Source organism: Peromyscus maniculatus, chromosome 16 (genome assembly GCF_049852395.1).
Source record: "Peromyscus maniculatus bairdii isolate BWxNUB_F1_BW_parent chromosome 16, HU_Pman_BW_mat_3.1, whole genome shotgun sequence".
Lineage (NCBI taxonomy): Eukaryota > Metazoa > Chordata > Mammalia > Rodentia > Cricetidae > Peromyscus > Peromyscus maniculatus.
The window spans coordinates 12404695-12427097 of NC_134867.1; the positions used below are offsets into that span (position 1 = coordinate 12404695).

Consider the following 22403-nt stretch of genomic DNA (forward strand, 5'->3'; position numbering starts at 1 on the left):
GCTTAAAAACATGGTTTACTCCCAACCACTTCCTCCCATATTCCAGCTCCAGTATCAGGAGATACATACACACACCCAAACACACACCCACACACACATATACACATACACACACACACACACACACACACACACACATACACACATACACACACACACACACACCCAAACACACACACACACACATACACACACACACACACACACACACACACCACATCTTTTATCTAAAACCTTCACAAAGGGAATAATGTGTTTCATAAAACATTTAAGATGCTTTAGGCAACAGAATTATGTCTTGATTTTTTTTCCGAGTGTTTAACAGACAAATGTAATTGGAAATGTTTGGAGCACGAGCACACACACTCTTTAATTTGGAATTATGCAAAATTTGATCATTATTCACTACAACCTGAAGCAAAGCTACGCAGACGGAATAGCAAATGTCTTATCTGCCAAATGTGAGTTCAAGTCCTTCTCATCTGGACCAGAGTAACCCCTGTAGCCTGACCTTTCAGGTCTGTTTAGAGGAAATGGCCTGGCATGTTTTACATTTGAGAAGCTATTTAGCTGCCCTGTTTGACAAGGGTTTTGAGAGGGATGGAAATTAATTATAATTGCAGCATTGCTACAATGATTTGGTCAGCTAATTAGATTCCATGCAAAACAGGCAAGAAGAATTGGTTCCACTGGTTATTCCGTGGCGTGGCAGCCTTCATGCCAAGAAGAACGAAACTGCTTCTCGGTTTCTTCATTTTTAAAACTTTGGCCAAACCTTAAATGTCTGGGAATCTGCAATCAAACTAATTTAAGGCTTTGTGTGAAATAAGACAGCACCTGACCGAGAGGTGTCGTGTGGGGACACAGCTCCAGGCCCCCCATAGACTTGAACCAGGTCCTAGCTCTCCTTCAAAGACTCCTTGAGGCTGGCTTCTCTGACTTGTTTGGGCATATTTTAACTTGGGGACACCAGGGAGGCACAGATAAGGTCAGGCAGGACATTTGGAAAGCTTAATCCTGCAAGTCACTAAGAAGTCTGTGTCCCTGGAAGAGGTACCATGAGTCTACAGAGAGAGGGCACCCACAGCTGAGGGGAGCAATGTTTCCAGCTGTCACTGCATCCACACCAGCAGCTGGTTCTGTCTCTATGAACTGTCTGGCGCTCTTTGAGACAAGGCTCTAACTCAGAGCGGTGGCGAGCACCTGGCCCTAACAAGCTGTCGCAAGGCAGAGTCTGCTCACTGCTTCTAACTTCTTAAAGATTCTCCCCAAGGTCTGATTCAAGGTCATTTTGTTGCATGCTAAAAATACCAGACATCCAGCTCATCTGAAACTGATCAAGTTCCCTGTGGTGGGAAGCTTTGGGACATTCTTCCCCTTCTCTGTCATATTTCAAGTCCAACCACCGGTGTTCATTAACAGAGATCCTGCGGGTGTCAGGTCACACTTTCTCCAACAGGGGACATCAAAGTGGGCCCTGTAGCACACCATGGAATAGTTCCTGTGGACTTCGCCTAAATTCTAGCTGATCTGTACAGTAGGTAGCTCCATCCAAGAAGCTACCCTTACCTCATTCTGGAGCAGGACATCTGGCTGAGAGCTGAGGGGTCAACACCCCTCTGGCTCCACATGCCAGCTGTGACCTTGCTCAGGCTGCAGCCTAAGCGGAGACACCTTTCCTAATTCACGCTGTGGCCATGGGAAACCCTATGTTACTCTTGATCCTCACCTTCCCCAGACGCGCCTTTAAGAAAAAAGATGTGCCCAGAGTTCTCTAAGAGTCTTTATAAACAGAGGGAAAGAAAGGACTTGACCACGGACAGCAGAAAGAGGTCACCCTTCTGCCCGGTAAACCGCGGCTCCGTCCCTCGCTAGACACAGCTGCAAAGGGAAGAAAATCAATTTTTTTCTTATTACTTCACAGTGAAGAGTAAAAACCTATTTGTAAATTGAATTAAACCCAATAAAAACACATCTGTGTATTTGTCGAGGACTAGAAAAATTAGCCACAGCCACAGCCACAGAATGCGGCCACATAACTCAAAATCAGCACTCCCATTCCACGCTTTGTTGAGACAGTTTTTCTTCCCTTCTTTTTCTTCAAGAAACGCACATCGATAAATGTCACCAAGATCCTTCAGCATGCCAGCATCTCAGCCCTCAGCAAGAGTCTGGGAGGGAAGGGACTCCAAATCTTTGTTTAGGCAGACAGTTGTGTCCAGATTCTTCCCTCCCCAGTCAGTCAGCAGTGAATCTGGAACCCTCCAGATCACAATTTCTTCTCAAGTGGCAATCTGGGATGCTGACTGTGGCATTAATCCCCTGTCCCAGTCCAGACCAGATCTTGCTCATAGAAGCCCTAACGCAGCCATGAGGTCTGAATGAGCAGACCACGGCAGTCAGCATCCTGAATTCTCATTAGCAGTGCAGTCTGCCCTCTGGTGGAGCAATGAAGGACTGCAGGAGCTAGAAAACATCTTTCCCTCACTGTTCTTTGAGGGAGCCAAAAAACTTGAAGTTTTCAGACAGCGCAAGGCGAGGCAAGTCATCCTCGGGAGAAAGTCACCCCAGAGCTGACTCCAGTGAGGCTCAGGCTGATAGGTCCCCAGAACAGGGGAGGCTGCTTTTGCTGTGGGCGACCCCACACCACCACCAAGGACAAGGTCCTTCTCAACTTTGAAAGCCCCTTCCAGGGCTCTCCTCGGGTGGCAGTGTTCAGTTATCCACTCTGTCATGACATAAATAGCACCCATAAAGAGTGACCAGCATGTGAGGAACATTAAATGTAACAGGCCTTTTGTGATTTTTCTGACAATCAATGAACGCAGTCGAGCCTCTGAAAGGGGCCATTTGGAATGTTAGAAACGGCAAAGATGCACATTTTGCAAAAAGACAAAGTCTTTGTGGCCGTCACTTGTAAGAAGACAATCTACTTGTGATGCTGGCTGGGTGCTGGCCAGGCAGAAGACGGTCTTGAGGTCTGGGGCTTTGCTTCCGACTCTACCCACTTCAGAACTTGGCTTGCTTCAGCTTGTCAATGTGGTAGCAGAGTTTCAGTGCGGGTCCCAGCTTCAGTCCCAGGTATTTCATGATCATGTCACTCCTCAGCAACAGCAAGGCATTGCCATCAATCTCCTGGTGGGAAGGGGTCGGGAAGAGAAACCTCAGGAGACAGTCAGAGGAGCCGGACGGCAGCTCCGGTCAAGGTGAGCTAACCGGGCGGTCTAAGGGCGGGTGATTCGATTAGAGACCGCGTGCTATTGGTTCTGGGAGAGCTCTTGGGGACAATTCAAGCAAGCAAACAAGATGTCCTCCCTGAAGTCGTTCACCTTGTACCTTTCAGATTCCCGACCTTTCCTGATTGAAGGACTCAGAAAGAACGTCACCCCCAGTCCCGCCCATGTATGATATCTGTCATTCAACTAAACCAATCCACAGACCGGTCAGCCCGAGGGGACCCTGACTGATGCTCCTGGCTCTAAAGAGGACCATGAAGCTGGGAAAGGCAAGCACGTTGCCCCTAAAATAAGAATGTATTCCTGAAAACACCTGGATCTTAGCCTATGGAGACTCTGGCCAGGCTCCTGCCTGACCACAGAAATAAAGACAAGCAATGTCCATTGTCTCAAGGCCCTGGATTTGTAAAATTTCTTATATCAGCAATCCAGAATTAATATAGTGAGCTGAGCAAGTAACCTAATAATTCTTATCTTTCTCCCTACTTATCATCTCCTTACTTATATATTTCAGAAGTAGCTAAATGATTATAACATTTACATGAAGGCTGTATGAGTGAGGCCTCATGTAATGCATTTATGTGTATTTTCTCATTTAACCATCTAAGCCAGTGGTTCTCAACCTTTGGGGTCGAATGACCTTTTCACAGGGGTTGCCTAACACCTTTGAAAAACACAGATATTTACATTATGATTCATAACAGTAGCAAAATTACAGTTATGAGTTAGCAACGAAATAATTTTATGGTTGGGTTCACAACTGTATTAAAGGGTCGCAGCAGTAGGAAGGTTGAGAAACCACTGCTCTAAACAGCAGGCACAGGCTGGACCACAGTTTGCCTGGCATATGTAGGTGTGCTGTAAATGACTATTGGATGCATACAGGTTGGGCAGGTGGATGGATGGATGGATGGATGGATAGATGGATGGATGGATGGATGGATGGATGGGTGGGTGGATGGATGGGTGGATGGATGGGTGGATAGATGGATGGATGAATGGGTGGGTGGATGGATGAATGGGTGGGTGGATGGATGAAGGGGTGGATGGGTGGATGGGTGGGTGGATGGATGGATGGATAGATGGATGGATGGATGGATGGGTGGGTGGATGGATGGATAGATGGATGAATGGGTAGGTAGATGGATGGATGGATGGATGGATGGATGGATGGATGGATGGATGGATGGATGGACAGATGGATGAATGGATGGATGGATGTGCAGAAAAGCAGTCAAGGCCCAAGAGAGAGAATAGAAGAGAAAAATATGACTTAAAAACACAAAACTGTTGGTCACTCTGCTCTGATAGGCCTACGGTTGCCTCCATCTCTCTCATCTCTGGCTCACTCAAGACTGACAGGTAGGGCTTAGTCTAGATCACAAGCATTTGGGGGATCCTGAACTCCTCTCTCACCCCATGCACCCCAATCCCTGGCCCTCCCTCCAGACCCACTCCTTGCATACATGCTTTCTGAAGAGCTCCACATGAGGCCCCAGAGCCTGAGGGTCAGCGTCCTTCAGAAACCGAACCACGTCCTCCACGGTCCAGGTCGAAGGGTTTCTGCTGCTCAGTCGCCTGATGTCCGGCACCTCTGGAGAGGGGCTGGAGGCTGGAAGGGAATGAGCAGAGGAGGGACCATGAGCCAATGGAGATCAGCGCCCTCCTGGTACTGCCTTCTCGGGGCACCCACCCCTGGCTGGCCTGGGAGGAGTCCTCTGTGCTCTGAAGTCCACGGTATGGCCAAGCGACTCTGTGGCCGGTGAATTCTGAGCGGCCGCTCAGCGAGGAGCAAGGACATAGAAAGGCGGCAGCTGCTCTGTGCTGTGCTGTCCAGGAAAGGGAGTTTGGGGGAGCTTTTGTCCTCAACAAACAGAAGTCCTGGTGCAGCTGAAGTTCTCCAGAGCCTCTGCCTGTGGCCCAGGGTCTGCTACAGCCAGCTCTTGGTGGCTGGGGCCGGTAAGCTAAGTAATAATACAATGGGCCTCTGTGGGCTGTGCAGCCAAGTGATACCAGGCCCTTTCTGGGTCCCCTGGAGATGGCAGCTGTGGCAGAACTGAGGTGGTTTACTTTTGGACTTTGCAGAGTGGCTAATTGGCCACTTTCCCCCCAGCAGCTCTGGGAGGGTCTGTCTATACCTGCTCTCAGAGGAAGATGGCGTTACCTCGCTGTTTGTCCTTTGTCCCCAGTACTGGGTTCTTCTGAGTCCTTAGGAGGGTGCCTCTCCCACTGGGCCCTCTCCCCGCCATCCCTGCTGAATCTTTGGGAAACTCAGACTGATATGGTATGGCTAATCTGTATTGTCTGCGTGACTGGATTTAGAATGACCCAGGAGACACACCTCTGGGAAGCATTTCCCGAGAGAAGGGAAGACACACCCTGAATGTGAGTGCCACCACCCAGAGGCTGGGCTCTCAGACTGAACGGGGGAGTGGTGGAGAAAGCCAGTGTGCTGGCTACTTTTATGTGAACTTGATACATGCCAGAATCATTCTGGAAGAAGGAAACTCAATTGAGAAGACGTTCCCACCAGATTGGCTGTAGGCAAGCTGGGTGTCTTGTCTTGACTGATGATTGATGAGGGAGGGCCCAGCTGGCTCACTGTGGGCAGTGCCACCTCTGGGCTGGTGGTCCTGGGTGCTATAAGAAAGCAAGCCGAGCAAGCCAGTAGGCAGCCCTCCTCCATGGCCTCCGTATCAGTTCCTTTCTCCAGGTTCCTGCCTTGAGTCCCTGCCATGATTATCGTGGATGGTGGACTACAAGCTGTGAGAAGAATTCAACCCCTTCCTCCCTGAGCCTCTTTTCCTCATGGTGTTTTGTCATGGCAATAGAATCTCTAGCTAAGACAGCCAGGTAAACGCCAACATTCCCCTTTCTCTGCTCTCTGGTATACCCAGAACTGCCCAAGCTCCACGGTCCCACCTCAAGCAACTTCTGCTTCCATGCCCTGGTCATGTGGGGCTGTAACCCCAAACTGAGCTGACCTAGGCCCCCTGTCCCTTTAGTTGCTTCTTGTCAAGTATTTGTTCACAGGAATGAGAAAAGTAGGAAATATACCTGGACCCCCTGAGACGATTCCCAAGGGTCTCCTTGTTTCTGCTCTTTTCTGTCTAGCATATGACTGCCACTGTCTCAGGCTGTCCCCGAGACCAAGATGTGTCTGTATACATCTGCCACTCAAGGTCCCTCTGAGTCCCCTTGCCTATGTACTATATCTCTAAGTCAATAGGTGTATTGTGATTCCATAGTCCCTTCCTTTCTTAGATGCAGAGGAAGGACTTTGGACTGGGGGACCTAGGGACAAATCCTGGAGCTTCCCTTGCTTGTGACTAGACGACAATTTATCTTAGATCAGGGCTGGTTATGGGTACTGAAGTGGGCAAGAACTGGGCCTTCTGGTCAACCTACGACAAGTGTTCCACAGAGAGAAGGAGGTTCCCTCCGCATCCATCTGGGCACACTGATTATGGCCCGTCTTCCTATTGCTTCCCTGTTTGCCCTCCTCCTTCCCACTGATATCCCATCAACCATCAAAGCCCAGGGATTAGGAACTGGGGAGATGGCTCAGCAGGTAACACATTTGTCATGCAAGCACAAGAACCCCAAAACTGACATAAAAAGAAGATGTATAACAGAGGTGTTGCAATCCCAGAACTCCTAAGAGGAGCTAAGAGGAGCTAAGAGGAAGGGTCAGAAGAGGCCCTGGAAGCCTGTGAGCCAGCCAGCCAGCCTAGTGCACAGAGCAGGAAAGCAGCAAGGAGACCCTGGCTTGAACAAGGTGGAAAGGCAAGGACCCAACACAAGATTGTCTCTGAACCTCCATATGAGTATGATGGTGCACACAGAGTGTCACTCACACACAAATGGACATGTACATGATGTAGTCACATGTTGTATACACATACACACAAATGAGAGAGAGAGAGAGAGAGAGAGAGAGAGAGAGAGAGAGAGAGAGAGAGAGAGAGAGAGAGAACATGAACACAAGAGGCTGCTAGCCCAGGGACCATCAGACCCCTTCGTGAACACCGTGGCCACATCCTTTGCAGTACCATCACTCACATATTTTTCTGTAGCCTTTAGATTTTACCCCCGAGAATCCTCAATGTTCATTTCACAGTCATGTACCAAGCACTTTCTTCCCTGGCTTGGTCTTGGGAGAAGTGTTTGGTGAACAATACAACCCAAATCCTCTCATTACAGGGGTCATATATTACATTGACCCCTCCGCAGCTGTGCAGACAATAAATATACTCCAAGAGTGGCTTTGACGACCGTGAAATGGATCGATATGTTTTGCAGAAACATGCTAGCTTTATGTGAGTGATCCTTGCTACTGCTTCAAGGCTAGAAAAAGGCCAAGATTCGGAACAAACAGCAGCTTCCCTACAGGAGAATTCTAGGAGCTGAGAAGCCGATGTCCGTGCCCTTCTCTAAGTCTTAAGAGGAAACTGTTTTCTTCCACGCTTCCCCTCCCGCTTTGCTATGCCTGAGAAGTGCCCAGTGCTCCTGCCCCGAGAGAAGCAAGCCGCCACATCTCTGAATCTGTGCCGGTTGAGAACTGGGTTTACTTTGAAATTTTTTTTCCTGACCTTTCCTTGTTGGGCCCGGAATCCCATAAGGTGGTTTGGCACCAAGCATCTTGCTAAGAAACTGTTAATGCTTCTCAGAGCCTTCCAACACTGATGTGCACCAGTGAAAGATGATTTTTGACTCCATTTAAAGACATCTGCACTCAACATGGGGCCGCAGAATCACAGAAACCACATCTGTCTCCAGGACCCGCCCACGGGAGCATGGCTGTTAATCAGGGTGGTAATAGATGTCCTGACTACAAAGACGGGAAGTCTTTAGTCCAAAAATGATTCTGGAGCCAGGAGAGCAGAGGTCAAATCTAATTTCCTATACTTGGCAGGAAGGAGGGGAAGTCTAGCCCACTGATAAGATCCTGCGCAGCGTCCTGAACTCCTCTGAGTGAGGTCAGGGACACTAGTGTGGTCTGTAGCAGAGCAGAGGGCTCCTGGGTTGTCTCGGAGGGGGATGCTCTCAGTGAGGCCTGTAGAGAGAAGACTCAAGACACCGAGGCAAGTGTTCTCCATGCTTGGGACTTGGTGCCAGCTGTGGGCATTTTTCCCTTTTTCAGGATGGTGGATGAGCAGCCAGGCTGGCTCAGGAGCATTTCTGAAGGGTCTTTTAGTCATCCAAGACAGGACAGCAGGTAGCCTAAGTCACACCTCAGGAGTTCCTCCTCCTCCAGAGCACAGAAACTCACTGTGGAGAAGGAAAACGGAACCTGCCAGCAGCAGGCTTGCCCTCACAGAGAAAAATCAACATGCCACCACACCCTGCTCCAGCCTCTGGGAAGGTGTCAGGAAGACAGATGCATCCAGTCCGGCACAACCAGAGCGGGCAGATGGGATAGGTAAGCCATGATGGGCTGAATGAACGGAGCCCTGTGTGGACAACGCATGCAAAGCACTCGCCATCCACACCATTCTCCAGTGCTGGGAAAGCTGTGCTTGGTCATGTCGCTCCCCGTGGGCTGTGGAGATGTGAAAAGTGAGACCCAGTGGTGAAGGGGCACATAATGCAATCTTGTTGCTCCTGAAGCCAAACTCACGGTTAACGGAAAAAACAGACCACCGGCAGACCCAGTGCTGAAAAGCAATCCCTGGCCTCTTCCACAGTGCAGGTACTTGCACCACATCTGCAGAGCTCTTTCTGTCTTATGCGTTCCCACGAGCACACACATAATTGGTTTTTGCTCATTCATAATTCAGCGGAAACTTGAGCGAACAGTGTGGGAGGGTGAAACAAGTGAGTGACAGCCAGGATGAGCCAGGAGCCAGAACTCCCTGCCTCCCACAGCTGGGCACGGCTCCGCAATTCTCCAGAGTACAGGAGAGGGGCGTGGCAGGATCTCCAGGTTCCCTCCAACCCCAGGCCCTGCCTGACCCAGTGGACCACAGGCTGCTGACACTGATGCTCTGAAGGCCTCAGGTGTGTGTCCAAGGCAATGGAGAGTGAGAAGAGCCCTGCCTAGGTGCTCAGTGGACATCTGCCGACCAGAACGCCCCAGTCCCTTAATTACCTGCCATCTTGGGCAGCCAGGATCAAACAGGATAAAGTTGTAAAGGTCAGAGTTAGCCCCAAAGTCAGCCGGGGTTCTTCTACGCCATCCTATAAATGTCCAGTAGATCCAGCCCCTAAGTCCCACCACCAACCAGTCCAACCCTACTCAGAAATACGTGGTTTATAATCGCTATAAGCGAAGCCCATCTGCCTGACAGGACGCCAAAGCATCCAGTGTGATTTCCCGCATCATCGCAGCCCTAACTCTTTCCTCCCCACCACAGTGAGGAAGGCCTTTCTTGCCTCTGCAGATGCCAGGCCTCACATGAGGCAATTCATCCTCATTCTTTTTTTTTTTTTTTTTTTTTTTTTTTTTTGGTTTTTCGAGACAGGGTTTCTCTGTGTGGCTTTGCGCCTTTCCTGGATCTCACTTGGTAGCCCAGGCTGGCCTCGAACTCACAGAGATCCGCCTGCCTCTGCCTCCCGAGTGCTGGGATTAAAGGCATGTGCCACCACCGCCTGGCTCATCCTCATTCTTTCACTAGCAGAATTATCTCTATCCCCCCCCCCCCCCCCCCCGACACCACATCCCATGGAAGCCAACTCCATCCCATAGGAAACATCTGAGCTGTAAGGACAGTGTCGGATGCATTTTGCTCCTGATCCTACATCTTGGAGCTGCCTGTGGTTGGGAATTCTATAGCATGTTCAGGAAGCTTTTGTTATCTGAAACCTCTTGATGGCCCTTTATAGCTCTGGCTGACTGTATCTGGGATGAGAGACAGGAGCTCCCAAATATTCACTTGAGGGGCAGCTTAAACCCCAGGGAAACCACATTCCATGCAGCACCTTGGTGCTGGCAGGGGCTTGGCAGCCCAGGCACCAGCTCCATCTCCAGGGACAGCAGGAGGCTGGGCTAAGGCTTCACACTGGAGGGAAAGGCAGCCGAGAACTGGTCACGTCATCACCCGCTCCCCTCCGGCCTGCAGCCAGGTCCAGCCTCCCAGACTCTGCGGTTTTAAACCATTGTGATCAGTGGGTAGGGAGAAAATTCATTTCTAGGTTTCTCGAAGGGTTTATGAGTTGGGTCAAACCCACTGAAAGAGATACAGTTTTTGGATGCCAACGGATTTCAGCTGGGACGTAATTTCAGAGGAACATCAAGCAGTACTCAGGGAGGGAAAGGGCTTTAACAGAGAGAAGAGAGCGAAGGACCCGCAGCAGGGGCGCAGGCTGGCGGGTGGGCGAAGATGGGTAGGAAGCTAAGGCTTTCCCTCTTGCTGGTATTGCGCCGCCAGCTCAGCATGCTGAACCGCCATGGTTTCTAATCACTGGTAGCTAGGCAGGTTGGCTTCAAGCAGAGCAATTGTGGAGAGGCCCGGGACAGAGTCACAGTGGGGCTGGATTCCCGTCACCCTCTTCTCCATCCCCTTCCACACGGGAAAGGACCCCGAGAAACAGTGCAAGCAAAGCCTCTGAGTGGTTTGGATAGACCCAGACTTTGGAGTCAGCCAAGCCAGTTTGGTTCAACAACTGACAGACCTCTTGATCTGTGTTCCCTGGAAGTGTATGTGGTAACACATCTTAGAAGCGATACATTAGAACATGTAAACCATAAGGAACAGCAGAAAGCGGTCCCTGGTCGGTGCTTGGCAAATGAACGTTTAACACAGGCCTCCTTTTGCTTGGACTGTCAGGGATTCAAATACAAATGACCCTCACAAAACTGGGGGTGGGGTCCTCCTACTGTGTGGCAGGACAGAGTAATGCTTAGGGAGCAAACAAGGAAGTGTTGCTCAGAGTGCTAGTTGCCTGCACATCTCTTCCCCCATCTCTTTATAACAGGGTCCCTGATTTCCACCTGGAATTAAAGCCATATTTCCCAGTTTCCTTTGCAGCTGTTGGCCACATGACTCAATTCTAGAAAATGGGATGCGGCAGGAATGGAAAGTTCTTTCAGAGACAGGAGGCACAGCCCTCTGTCCCCTGTCCTCCCACCTCGGTCCCTCGCTCTCTGCTGAGACCGCATGGCTGAGTGGCTCTCTCCGTTTTCCCTTCCGTACTCCGGAATCCTTACACTGAAAAGGTCCTGCAGCTAGAAAGAGTGAATCTTTTTACTGTTCTGCCTTTTACAGCCACCTCTCCCTCAAGGGGTCCCAGCTGATCTTTCCATCCTTGGCCAACAGAGGCCCATCTGGGGCTCGCTCATCTGGGATGGGTGAAGCCATCTGAGGGAAGTGTGTAGAGGGTCTTGAATTGTACAAAACAGCTCCCGGGTATGACTCATGGCAGCCACAGGAGGAGGGAGCCATACCTAGAGAAGAGATGTGGTTTGTCTAAGGGCCCACACAGTCAGCCCAGAGGGTGATGACGGCCGAGCAAGCTGAAGATCCCTGGGACCCTCTTCAGCAGTTCCAGCTGTGGAGCTAGGCTGTGGCCTGTGAGGGATATACTCATGGGTCTGCGGTATTAGTGGTTACTAACCGCTGACTGCGGCCATGGGTCTTCTGCTAAAGCTACACGTGAACGCATTTAACCTTCCTCATGATTCTGTGAGGGAAGGGTGGCTGCTACCCCACTTCAATTTTTTCCCCTCAGGTAGGGATACAAGCACAGAGAAACTAGGACTTGGATAGGGCCATACAGTTAGAGAGCAGCAAATCCAGAATTCCAGGCTGCTTCATCCACAAAATTATCCATTCTGCTCTGTGGCTTCTAATCCACTAATGAAATACCAAAGCTGGAAAACGACTTTGTAAAGCAAGGGTGCCCAGACCTTTGACATGGCAATATGATGTCATATGATACACATTGTACTAACTTCATTGCCACCCTGGTTACGGGAGGGCCACAAGCTGCAGATTGGACCCACCTGTTGTAAAGCATCTCTCGGAATGGCCTCCACCTAGTTCCTTGGAGCATGTTTCATGTATTACCTTTCTCTGGTGAGGGAGACGGGAGGGCCTAATGACCAGCACTGAGACAATTTTGTCTTTTCTGCCTTCTCCAGTGAGCTCGGGTCACGGATGAATTAATCACCCACTATGCAAAAGACACTCTTTGCCCACATGTGCTGCTGTTTTCTTCCGGGCACAGAGCTGGGCTCCTTCCTGGGTAAGTGGGATCTAATGATCCAGTCTTGCCAATGGATCTTGAGTGGGATCCATGCCCATCCCTAACAGGGCATCATGATGTCATCCTCACTCCTGTCCACTAGATGCAGGGTGGCCAGAGAGACGGGCATGGCGGAGACACGAGATGAACAGGGCGCCAGGCCCTGCGTTGAGAGGGAACACCTCACTGGACTCTTGAATGTCAATGGCATTTGAGTGAGTGGACTAATTCTTCCTAACCTAATGTGTCATTTCCTTCATTTACGATCAAAAAGTTGACATTGGCTGCCTATAAGAATAACAAAAATTCAAGGGGCTTATGGAAAGTCCTGTTTTCCCAGAAGTGATTGTTCAAATCTCTGTAATATAATCCCGCCCACCCCGAGCTGTGTCTCCACGGCCAGGGTGGAGGCCATTAAGCCATAGGAAGCCAGGGCATGCGTTACATTACCACATCTGTCTCCTTCGACATCACTCCTCTTGGGGCTGGAGGCTGGGAACCTCAGTCCAGGCGTCGATGGACCTCCTAAGGGCACAGCGTTGGTACGGGAACCACCGGTGGTAGCGGGAGGGCCTCCCCCAAGGTGGCTGTCTCCAGAGTTGAGCCTCTTGTAGTACTGTGAGGAGGAGTGGGTCAAGGAGCCTCTGTGGCTAAAGGCCGTGGAGGAGGCGTCCATGCTGTAGCGGCTCATGCCTACAGGGTTCGCCAGACACTCTTCAGCAGGGGCCGCCTGGGCTGAAAAGTAAGGGACACAGGGAAAGACATGAGAGAGCAGTCCAGGGAGGTACCTCAGCCTTGACAAACCCTGCTCTGACATGGTCGCTACTACCAGTGAGCATCTGTGAAGAGGAGAAATGAACACAGAGTAGTCCAAAGAGCACTGGCAGCAGATTGAGATCTTGCCTCAGCAGAGAGGGACCAAAAGAAGGGTTCTTCCATGTTTAGAAGAAACAGTAGCTATCTTGGCTCTTAATCACTTGGAAATAACCCCCTCCCCCCAAAATCAATAGTTATGCTTGTGAGCTGTACATGTTACCAATGGTGTGTGTGTGTGTGTGTGTGTGTGTAAAGGTCTCAATACATCATGGATATAAAGAGGAAACCATTCTACCCCTACCCCCACCTAGTCAAAATCATATCATTTTAGCTTCATCAATAATTGTAGATTAAACACCATCAAGGGCTGGGGAGATGGCTTAGAGGTTAAGAGCACCGACTGCTCTTCCAGAGGTCCTGAGTTCAATTCCCAGCAACCACATGGTGGCTCACAACCATCTGTAGTGAGATCTGGCACCCTCTTCTGTATTCATAATAAATAAAAATCTTAAAAAAAACAAAAACAAAAAAAACCATAGCTTTAAAAAAAAATTTAAAAAAAAACACCATCAAAACAGACCTTGATATCCCAAAAGAAACACAATCAGTAACAAGGACAGGTGTTCTAGAATTGGCAATGAAGAAACCCAGGACCCAGACATCGTCACCATGTCTCAATTTCTCCTTCAAGAAGGTACTGAAAATCTAGTATTTGATATTATGAGGGCAAGTAGCTGGCCCCACTGCTGGGGACTTCCATGGAGACTGCCTGGAAACAAAGGCCTTCAAGACTTAAGAACACGGCAGTAATTTTGGTAAATTTTGCAGGTGCAAAAAACGTCTATTTTTAGAGCTGGAGAGATGACCCAGCAGTTAAGAGCACTTGCTGCTCTTCCAAAGGACCTGGGCTCAATTCTTAGGACCTATGTGTTGACACACAACTGTCCATAGCTCCAGGTCCAAGGGAGCCAACACCCTCTTCAGGCCTCTGCAGGCACCAGGCATGCATGTGGTATGCAGACATGCATGCAAGGCAAATAACCCGTATGCATGAAATAAAATAAAGCCACCTTGTATTGTACAGGATGAACAATTTCATATGAATAACCATTCACCTTAAGACAGTAAAAAACAGCAAATTAAATTTAGAGCAAATGAATAGAGATTTGAGCAGAAATTAATTTAATAGAAAAACACTGGGAGATAAAAACAGTGACAGCAAAAGCTGGTTCTTTGACAACACTAAGAAAATTAGCAGTTCTTTAGATGACCTGACAAAAATACAGGCAACTCAGATCGCCAGATTCAGAAATAAAGAGATCTTTCCCTCAACCTTCCAGGAATAAGAAAAGTTAAAGCATGTGATAAATGACTATAATTAATTAGGTAATTTGAATGAAATGGCAAATTACTGGAGCTGACTCAAGAATTGATAATCTGTATAGCACAGACCTGTAGTAAGAGACTGAATTAGCAATTTAAAAAAATACCCACAAAGAAAGAGAAAACACAAATGACTTAGAGGCAAACTCTACCAAACATTTCAAAATTAAAAAAAAAATACAGATTTTTCACAAATTCTTCCAAAAAAGTAGAAGAGGAGAGAATGCTTTCCAACTCATTTTATGAAGCTAGTACCACTTTGATACCAAATCTAGACAGACATCGTAGGAAAAGAGAATTCCAGGCAACAGGCTCCTGATCACATGGATGCAGAATCCTCCCCAAGTACTAACAAGACTGAACCTGACAGCATTCAGGAAGAGTTACACCAACCAAGGAGGAAATGAGAGGTAATTCAACATCCAAAAATAAATTAATATGCCATATTGATAGAATACAAAAGTGTAAAGACTACATGATCACCTCAATAGAGGCAGAAAAACTCAGGACAAAACTTCGTGCCTTTTCATGATAAATATCAGGCAATACCAGGACAGAAGGGAATCTCCTAACAAAGGCTCTTCGAAAGTCCACAGGTGACATCGCGGTTTGTGGGAAGAGAGTGGGTGCTGTTCCCTGTGGCCATTGCTTCAGCCATCAGCTTTCTGCTGGAGGCTTCAGCCAAGGCTGAAATTCTTGCTAAGAAAAAGCAAGGACAGTCTTCCAAATTGGGAAAGGAAGTAAAATGACCCCTGTGCATACAAAGGCCTCAGGAACCCAGTTTTAAAATGATTGGAATTCATAAATTATCACCAAGGTTGTAGGATGCAAAAATCAATGCACAAAAATCAATTGTATTTCTATATACTTCCACTGAACAATCTGAAGATGACGTTAAGAAAGCAATTCCATACAATAAGATTAAAACAGTGAAACACTTGAAAATGAATTAAACATAATAAATCTTGATTTATGAGCTGGAAAAATACACAACACTGTTGGAAGAAGATGCAAATGAATGGTGAAATACCATATTCATAGATTTTTTTTTATCATTAAGGTGACAATATACTAAAAATGTTCAACAAAATCAACACAATCCCTATCAGAATCCTCTCAAATTTCTTTATTGTAATTAACACACCTAGGAAAATTGTCATGGTAAGGTCAAGGAGAAACATTGCCGGCCTAACATACTCAAGGCCTCAGTACCACAAAGCTCCCCAAATAGACAATAAGAAGTGCTGCAAAGAAATCAGAACTCTCACATACTGCTCATAAATTAAGAGTGGCCCAGCCGCTTTGGAAAACAAACACATAAGGCAGAATTACCACATGACTCAGAAACTGCACTCCTGGGTATGTGCATAAAGGAAATAAAGATACTTTTCCATACAAAAACCTGTGCACGAGTGTTTACAGTAGTGATGTTCACAGATGGAAGCAACACACGTGTCTGCTGCCAGTGAATGGATTACACTCTACAAGGGAACTATCTCAGCATAGGAAGAGGGAAGAGCCAATGCCGGCTACAGCACAGATGCACCCTGAAGCAATATGCTGGGGTAAGAAGGTCGCAAAGCATCGCATAGTCAATGATTCCATGAACATGGGTACTCAAGACAAGCATCTCTAGAGCACTGCCTAGGGCTTGTGGTTTGGGGAAGAAGGTGATACCTAAAAAACACGTGCTTACTTCTTGAGGTGATGGCAATACCCTGCACTTAGCTAGGGCAACATCTCCTGGAACTGTACCTTAAATGGGTGGGTTTGGTGATACCTGAATTAAATCCCAATACAGCTATTTTTGAAGAGGCACAGTGGTTTGCAGACTGGAAGCTGTGATCAAACTCTTAAGAGCTTTGCAGCCAACTTTGACAACACTGTCCTGGTCACTAGGACACAGAGGCCTGGGCACCACCCTAAATGTACCTGTGTGCCTGACCACATGCTGCAAGGTGTTTTCTGGAAGCTAGCCTCTCCATGCTAACTGAGTAGGAACATTCACACCTGCTGAGGACATCCTGTAGGCCAGTAAGGCTGTAACGCCAGTGAACAGAAAGGCAGCCTACGCTCCCTTTACTGGGAAGTTCTCATAGCCACTCCTTCCCTGGTTCCAAGCGGCAGGTGCTTTGGTGTATGTGAAGTAACAATAGTTTCTTCCGTAGAGCTTGGCATAGAGGTGAGCTTGATAACATTTACTGGGTAAACACTAAGCCAGTGTTAGCAAGAACACGGTCATTACTCAGAAGATGCATCAGCTCATGTCGTAAAGTGGTAACATGGAATTTCAAGTAGATTTGTGACAAACAATGATAAGAGGTTTAATAAAGCACGGTGTTAAATGTTTCAAATCTAAAGAGGATGTGCCTGAATTGTCCTGATCGTCTCTTATAGAGAACACAGATAGTCCAGCCATGTAACTGTGGAAAATGCAGAAGCAGGTGGATCATTCTATGACAAAGAGTATGGATGGGGAGCATGGGAACGCGACTTTACTGGTTTAAAAGCTGCTGATGACCCTGGGTGAGAATCAAGGAATCAAAGCCAGCTTCCTGATGACTCAGTCAAAAGAGAAAAACGGTCTCAAGAGAGCACTGAGCCAGGACACCCTCCCCACAAAGGGCACTCCGGTGACTCCAAAGTCTGCCTAGGTGGGTAACTATGGGGACAAGTGGCCACACCTCACACCTGCTCCTGGGAGACACGAATGAGCAGCAGTTCAGATGCACAGGTGTGAGGGTGAGGCCTGTGATCCCAGGTACTTGGACGCTGAGGCAAAATGATTGCAAGTTCCAGGCCTGCCTAGGCAACTCAGAACCCCGTCTCAAAATAAAAAGGAAACAAAACAAAACAACAAAGAGGGCTGAAGCGTAGCGTGGCGGTTTGGCACGTGGCTAACAAGGGCAAACTCTAATTCTAACCTTCGTACCAAAGGACCGACAAAGCAAGTCCGCGGGAGCCTGATTAATCCAGCTCTTTCCTCTTGCCTCGTGTGTGTCAGTGGAGTGCCGCGCAGCATGCCAAGTGGGAAGTGACTACAGCCATTCTGGGTTGTTTTGTGCCACGAACCTGAAAGGCATTGAACAACCAGCTTGGCATTTCCCCAGTGTCGAATGTGTCCTCTGGCAGGACAAGCCACAGATCTAGGTAAAACAGGGGGTGAAGCATTCATCACACACTAGATAGCTGAAAACGACAGCTGCCTTTCTCGCATGCTCTCTCTGGAAGCCCTAAGGGCAGAGTGGAGATGGCCGAGGGCTGAGCTGCCTCCTAGAGTGTAGGGGAGGGGCCTCTCACGGATTTTTGAGGTCACTCACGACCTGGGCATTCCTTGGCTGCAGGAGCAGTCCTCCAGTCTCGACCCGTGTTCTCCCTGTGGGCACTGTCTGTACCCGTCTCCCACAATGCAATGGGACCTCGTCAACTATTGATAGGTCATTTCAGCAAAGACCCCATTTCTGAATAAGAACCCATTCACAGGTGCTAGGGAGGGACATCATTTGGGAGGGACACAGTTTGGCTGAGGACGTGTAAATGAGTTTTGTTGGTGGCAATTTTTAAAGATTTATTTATTTATGTATACGAGTGCTCTATCTGCATGTGGCATCAGATCCCACTAAAGATGGTTGTGAGCCGCCATGTGGTTGCTGGAAATTGAACTCAGGACTTCTGATAGGGCGGTCAGTGCTCTTAACCACTGAGCCATCTCTCCAGCCCCTGTTAGTATTTTTAATATAGAATCTCACTCAGTAGCCCAGACTAGCCTGGAACTCACAATGTAGCCCAGGCTGGTATTGAACTTACGGCAATTCTGCTGAGTGCGTAAGTGACCACACATGGCTCTTGATTTTTTACGGTCATGTACTTTAGTATATATCCATAAGTATAATTAGTAAGTCAAACAATGATATCATCGATGAGAGGCTTGTTAAAAAGGAGTTGATTGAAAGGGCTATCTGGAGTGATCAGCTCTATAGGTATTACTCAGACAGTAAGAATTGGGAAGGTGGCATGTCAGCATTGGGACCATGCTGAGCTCGATCCAACCTTTGTCCTCCACGGCCAAAAACTGAGCTTCTTACTGTGATGCTTCCCCAGGGGCCTGGAGAGATGGATGGCTCAGTGGTTGAAGAAGACCTAAGCCCAGCACCCACACTGGATGGGTTTGGAAAGGAGGACCACAGAATGGTCTGCAACTCTCGTTCTAGGAGATCTGATGCCTCTTCTGGCCACTGTTGGTACTGCATGCACATGCACAAAGCTACGTACATACACATACATAAGAATGAAATACAAACTTCCCCAAGGGATCTTACAGTCCCCTTCATAGTTAGGCCACTGTGCTACAAACCTATTGCTTAAAATTCTCTCTTACATGTAAGCCCAGTTGCTCTTGCTTTGATATAAAAGATGGCTGGTGGACATTCTTTGTGCTACTCAATGCCATGAGGTCACTCAACAGACAGGTCAATGGGTTACAGGTAGGCAGGGCTTCTAGTACCTTACACACTTAACTGCACAGTGACATACATTTATCATCTGGATCCACTATTTAAAGTGGGTGAAACAGAGGAAGAAAGTTTTCCTGGCCCAGAGAACTAACGACTGCTTTTAGTTCTGTGGCAGACAAGAGTATGAACAGCAGAGGGGGCCAGCAGACCTGGAATCATCCAGAACACATACATAGTCTCAGAGATTGCACCTCCCTTCCTCACAGATTCCTGGCAAACCACAGGCCTGACGGGTAACACGTTATTCCCTTCTGGGTCCTCACAAAGCTCTTCTTATCTGAAATAAGCTCTCCTTCCCCAGGGAGAAAATCCAGCCTAGGGCTGTGGAAAGTGGAGCTGGGCAGAGCAGGAGGAGGCAGGCCTCAGGCGCCTTGCAAGCCTCTGCTGTCCATGTCAGAGCCCAGAGAAACCGCTTGTAAATCACTCTGTGTCTCCTTGAGAGAGAACGATAGCCTGACTTCTGTGTACCCACAAGAGCTTGCTTCAGCAGAAGGGAAGTACATGCAGGGCACATGCATTCATCTCGGGGCCCCTTTGGGGGTTTGGGTGTCTGGGGAACTTTCTGGAGAGCTTTGTGTTTCTTTTTCACCATGTGATCTGTTTGGGGACCATGATTTCCTCAGCTGTTGGGTATAAAAGCCTGCCCTTGGATGAAGCCAAAGAAATCTCTAGAACAGGAAGGGCCTCCTGACTGTCTAAGTCTCCCTGTTTGATGAACAATTACCTCCCTCTGCCTGCCCGTGGCCTGGGGCACAGTGGGGTCGGGGGAGGGGTCTTCCAGGACCACTGTGGGCAGACCACTCACCCAATGTCCTGGAGAGCTCCACGGGGAGAAGCAGCAAAAGAAAGAGGGAGCCGGGTGGTGGCGGCGGCGGCGGCGGCGGCGGCGGCGGCGGCGCACGCCTTTAATCCCAGCACTTGGGATGCAGAGGCAGGCGGATCTCTGTGAGTTCGAGGCCAGCCTGGGCTACAGAGCGAGTTCCAGGAAAGGCGCAAAGCTACAGAGAAACCCTGACTCGGAAAAACAAAAAAAACAAAAAACAAAAAAAAAACAAAGGGAGAGAGAGTCCCAAAGCAAGGCAGGCCCGTGTGCATGTAGAGCACGTGTTAACACTCTGTGTAAGGCACGGTCTTGGTTGCTGCCAGCCAAGGGAACTTGGGCCATTGATTTACTCAGTAAATCAGACCAGTATTCTCTAATGAAGGCCTGACTGAAATGCAGCAAAACTCTTCTCACACAATACCTCTCCATCCAGAGATGCCCAGAGGCTCCTGACTGAGACGCTATCCCACCATTCCTACTCTGGACCCCATTGCCACACACACACACACACACACACACACACACACACACACACACACACACACTCCACCTCACCTTATTTCCCTCACATCAATCATAACTTCCCAGTTGAGGGAGCAGCTGTACAGAGCGAGCCCTTGGTAGAGTCATTAACGCTACCTTCCCCCAGGCTGAAAGCCATGGCCTTTCTTGATGGATGGCCTGGCCCTTCGCAGCTCTGCCTAGTTCCTGGTCAGTGCCCAGAGGGGTTCAGTGAGAACAGCTTGACCTGGCTACACTAAGAGCTGCCAGCACTTCCGATCCCGGTCTCAAAGCCCGAGAGAAAAGGCTGGACTGAAGCCCGCCAGGCACAGCTTCCAAGAGCTCTGAAGAACCAACCAGGGCGGCCTAGCCAGGTCGTTCCTAGAGAGAAAAGCCTGCCGTCCCAGAGCACAGGGCAGGAGGCCTGGGGCAGGCTGGCGGCGGGGCCGGGGAGGGGAGGGTGGGGGCTCGCCCTTCTCCCCTCAGCCCAGACACAGGTGCCTCCCTCCCATCCTACCTGGGTGCAGAGTGCTTTTCCTCGTGGCTTAGCCCGCGCTCCTGGGGGCTGCAGCTCCTGACATGTGACAGATGCGGTGGGAGGCAGGGGGCCTTCTGTGTCCCCTAAGGGACTCAGAGGGAGCAGAAACCAAACACCCACCCTCCCACCGCAGCTCTGATTTGAGGAGGCTCCAGTCGCAGATTTTCCGTTCCAGCTCAGTCCCGCCCTTGTTCTTACAGATAAGCAATTCTCGTTTTCCCTTAGGGCCTCAATGGCCTTGTGTCTTGCCTTCCTGGTTCAAAGGGCACCAGGCCACACCACCTACAGGCGGAGCATTTCATTCGCTTCAATTACATTTTCCATTAACGGAGTCTCCGGCCAGTATAGATTTTTCTCCTTTAGCTTACCCCAGCCCGGCCCGAGGATCAACCTTGACTCCACTCTGATCCATTTTAGTTCATTTACATTTTCCCTCCCCTGAGGAGAGGCCCAGAACCAGCCATCACGTTTAATGCCCGACACCTGAATTTTCTTCATTCTCCAGCATGCTTCTGGTTTGCCTGAGACTTTGTTCTAAGCTATGGATTGCTTTTCCTTCTTTGGAAAGTTGGACCAAAGACAGTTCTGACTGAAGTCAGCTGTTTAGAATAATAAATTCCCTTTGGGCCTCAAAGAGGAAAGCAGGGCTCCATGACCACCTTACACACACACACACACACATACGTCAATTCCCAGGGCTTGCTGCACAAGTGTGAGGACATGAGTTAGATTCCAGTACACACACTCACACTCACACATAGGCACACACACAAGTGCACACACACACAAGTGCACACACACACACACACACACACACACACACACACACAAACACACACACGTCAATTCCCAGGGCTTGCTAGCCAGTCAGCCTAGCCAAGAAATGAGCTCCCAGTCAATAAGAGACTAAGAAAATGAGTTGACTAGGCTAGAGAGACAGCTCTGCAGTTGAACAGCAGTTCTGGAGAGCAGTGTGTGCTCAGCACCGCTCACAACCTCCTGCTGTGAAGGCCTGGACTTGACTTCACAGGCTCTGCCTTAGGGAAAGGGCCACCATCCCAGACACCTGCTGTACCCAGTTCCAGGAAGGACCTCAGGAGTGTGCCATGACAACTGGAACGGAGACAGCAGTATCCTCCGGCAGACATCCTGTCTGCTACTTAGGCCCTTGAAGACATCTAGATAATCCTGCTGAGCAGTCCAGATAATTCTGTTCAGCCGGTTGTGGTTCCCCACCAAAAGTCTAACCCAATGGTTTCAAATGTGGTTTCGAGCCCAAAGTCTAGACCAATGGTTTCAAAAAAATCACCTTGCCCCTTCTACCCAATCCCAAGTTGCCAATTCCAGGCTGTGGTTTTTTCCTATAAAAACTCTCTGTACCTGGGCTCATGGCCACCGCCACATTT

The 22403-nt window shown here is 48.9% G+C and overlaps 1 protein-coding gene across 5 annotated transcripts in view; it reads right to left on the bottom strand.

Annotated features, from left to right (window-relative positions):
* Positions 1 to 1770: 1770 nt before the first annotated feature.
* Positions 1771 to 22403, bottom strand: part of Scml4 (Scm polycomb group protein like 4) — a 107775-nt gene continuing 87142 nt past the window's right edge. For 4 of the 5 annotated variants that reach the window (XM_076552371.1, XM_006982761.4, XM_076552373.1 and 1 more), the window contains exons 6-8: positions 12873 to 13157; positions 4703 to 4848; positions 1771 to 3135 (exon numbers count right to left, since the gene is read on the bottom strand). In XM_076552371.1, the coding sequence (XP_076408486.1) occupies positions 3010 to 3135; positions 4703 to 4848; positions 12873 to 13157 (557 nt within the window). In that variant the 3' untranslated portion in view covers positions 1771 to 3009. Of the gene's footprint in view, positions 3136 to 4702; positions 4849 to 12872; positions 13158 to 20976; positions 21589 to 22403 lie in introns of those variants that run through there. The other variant, XM_076552374.1, reaches the window with a different exon arrangement.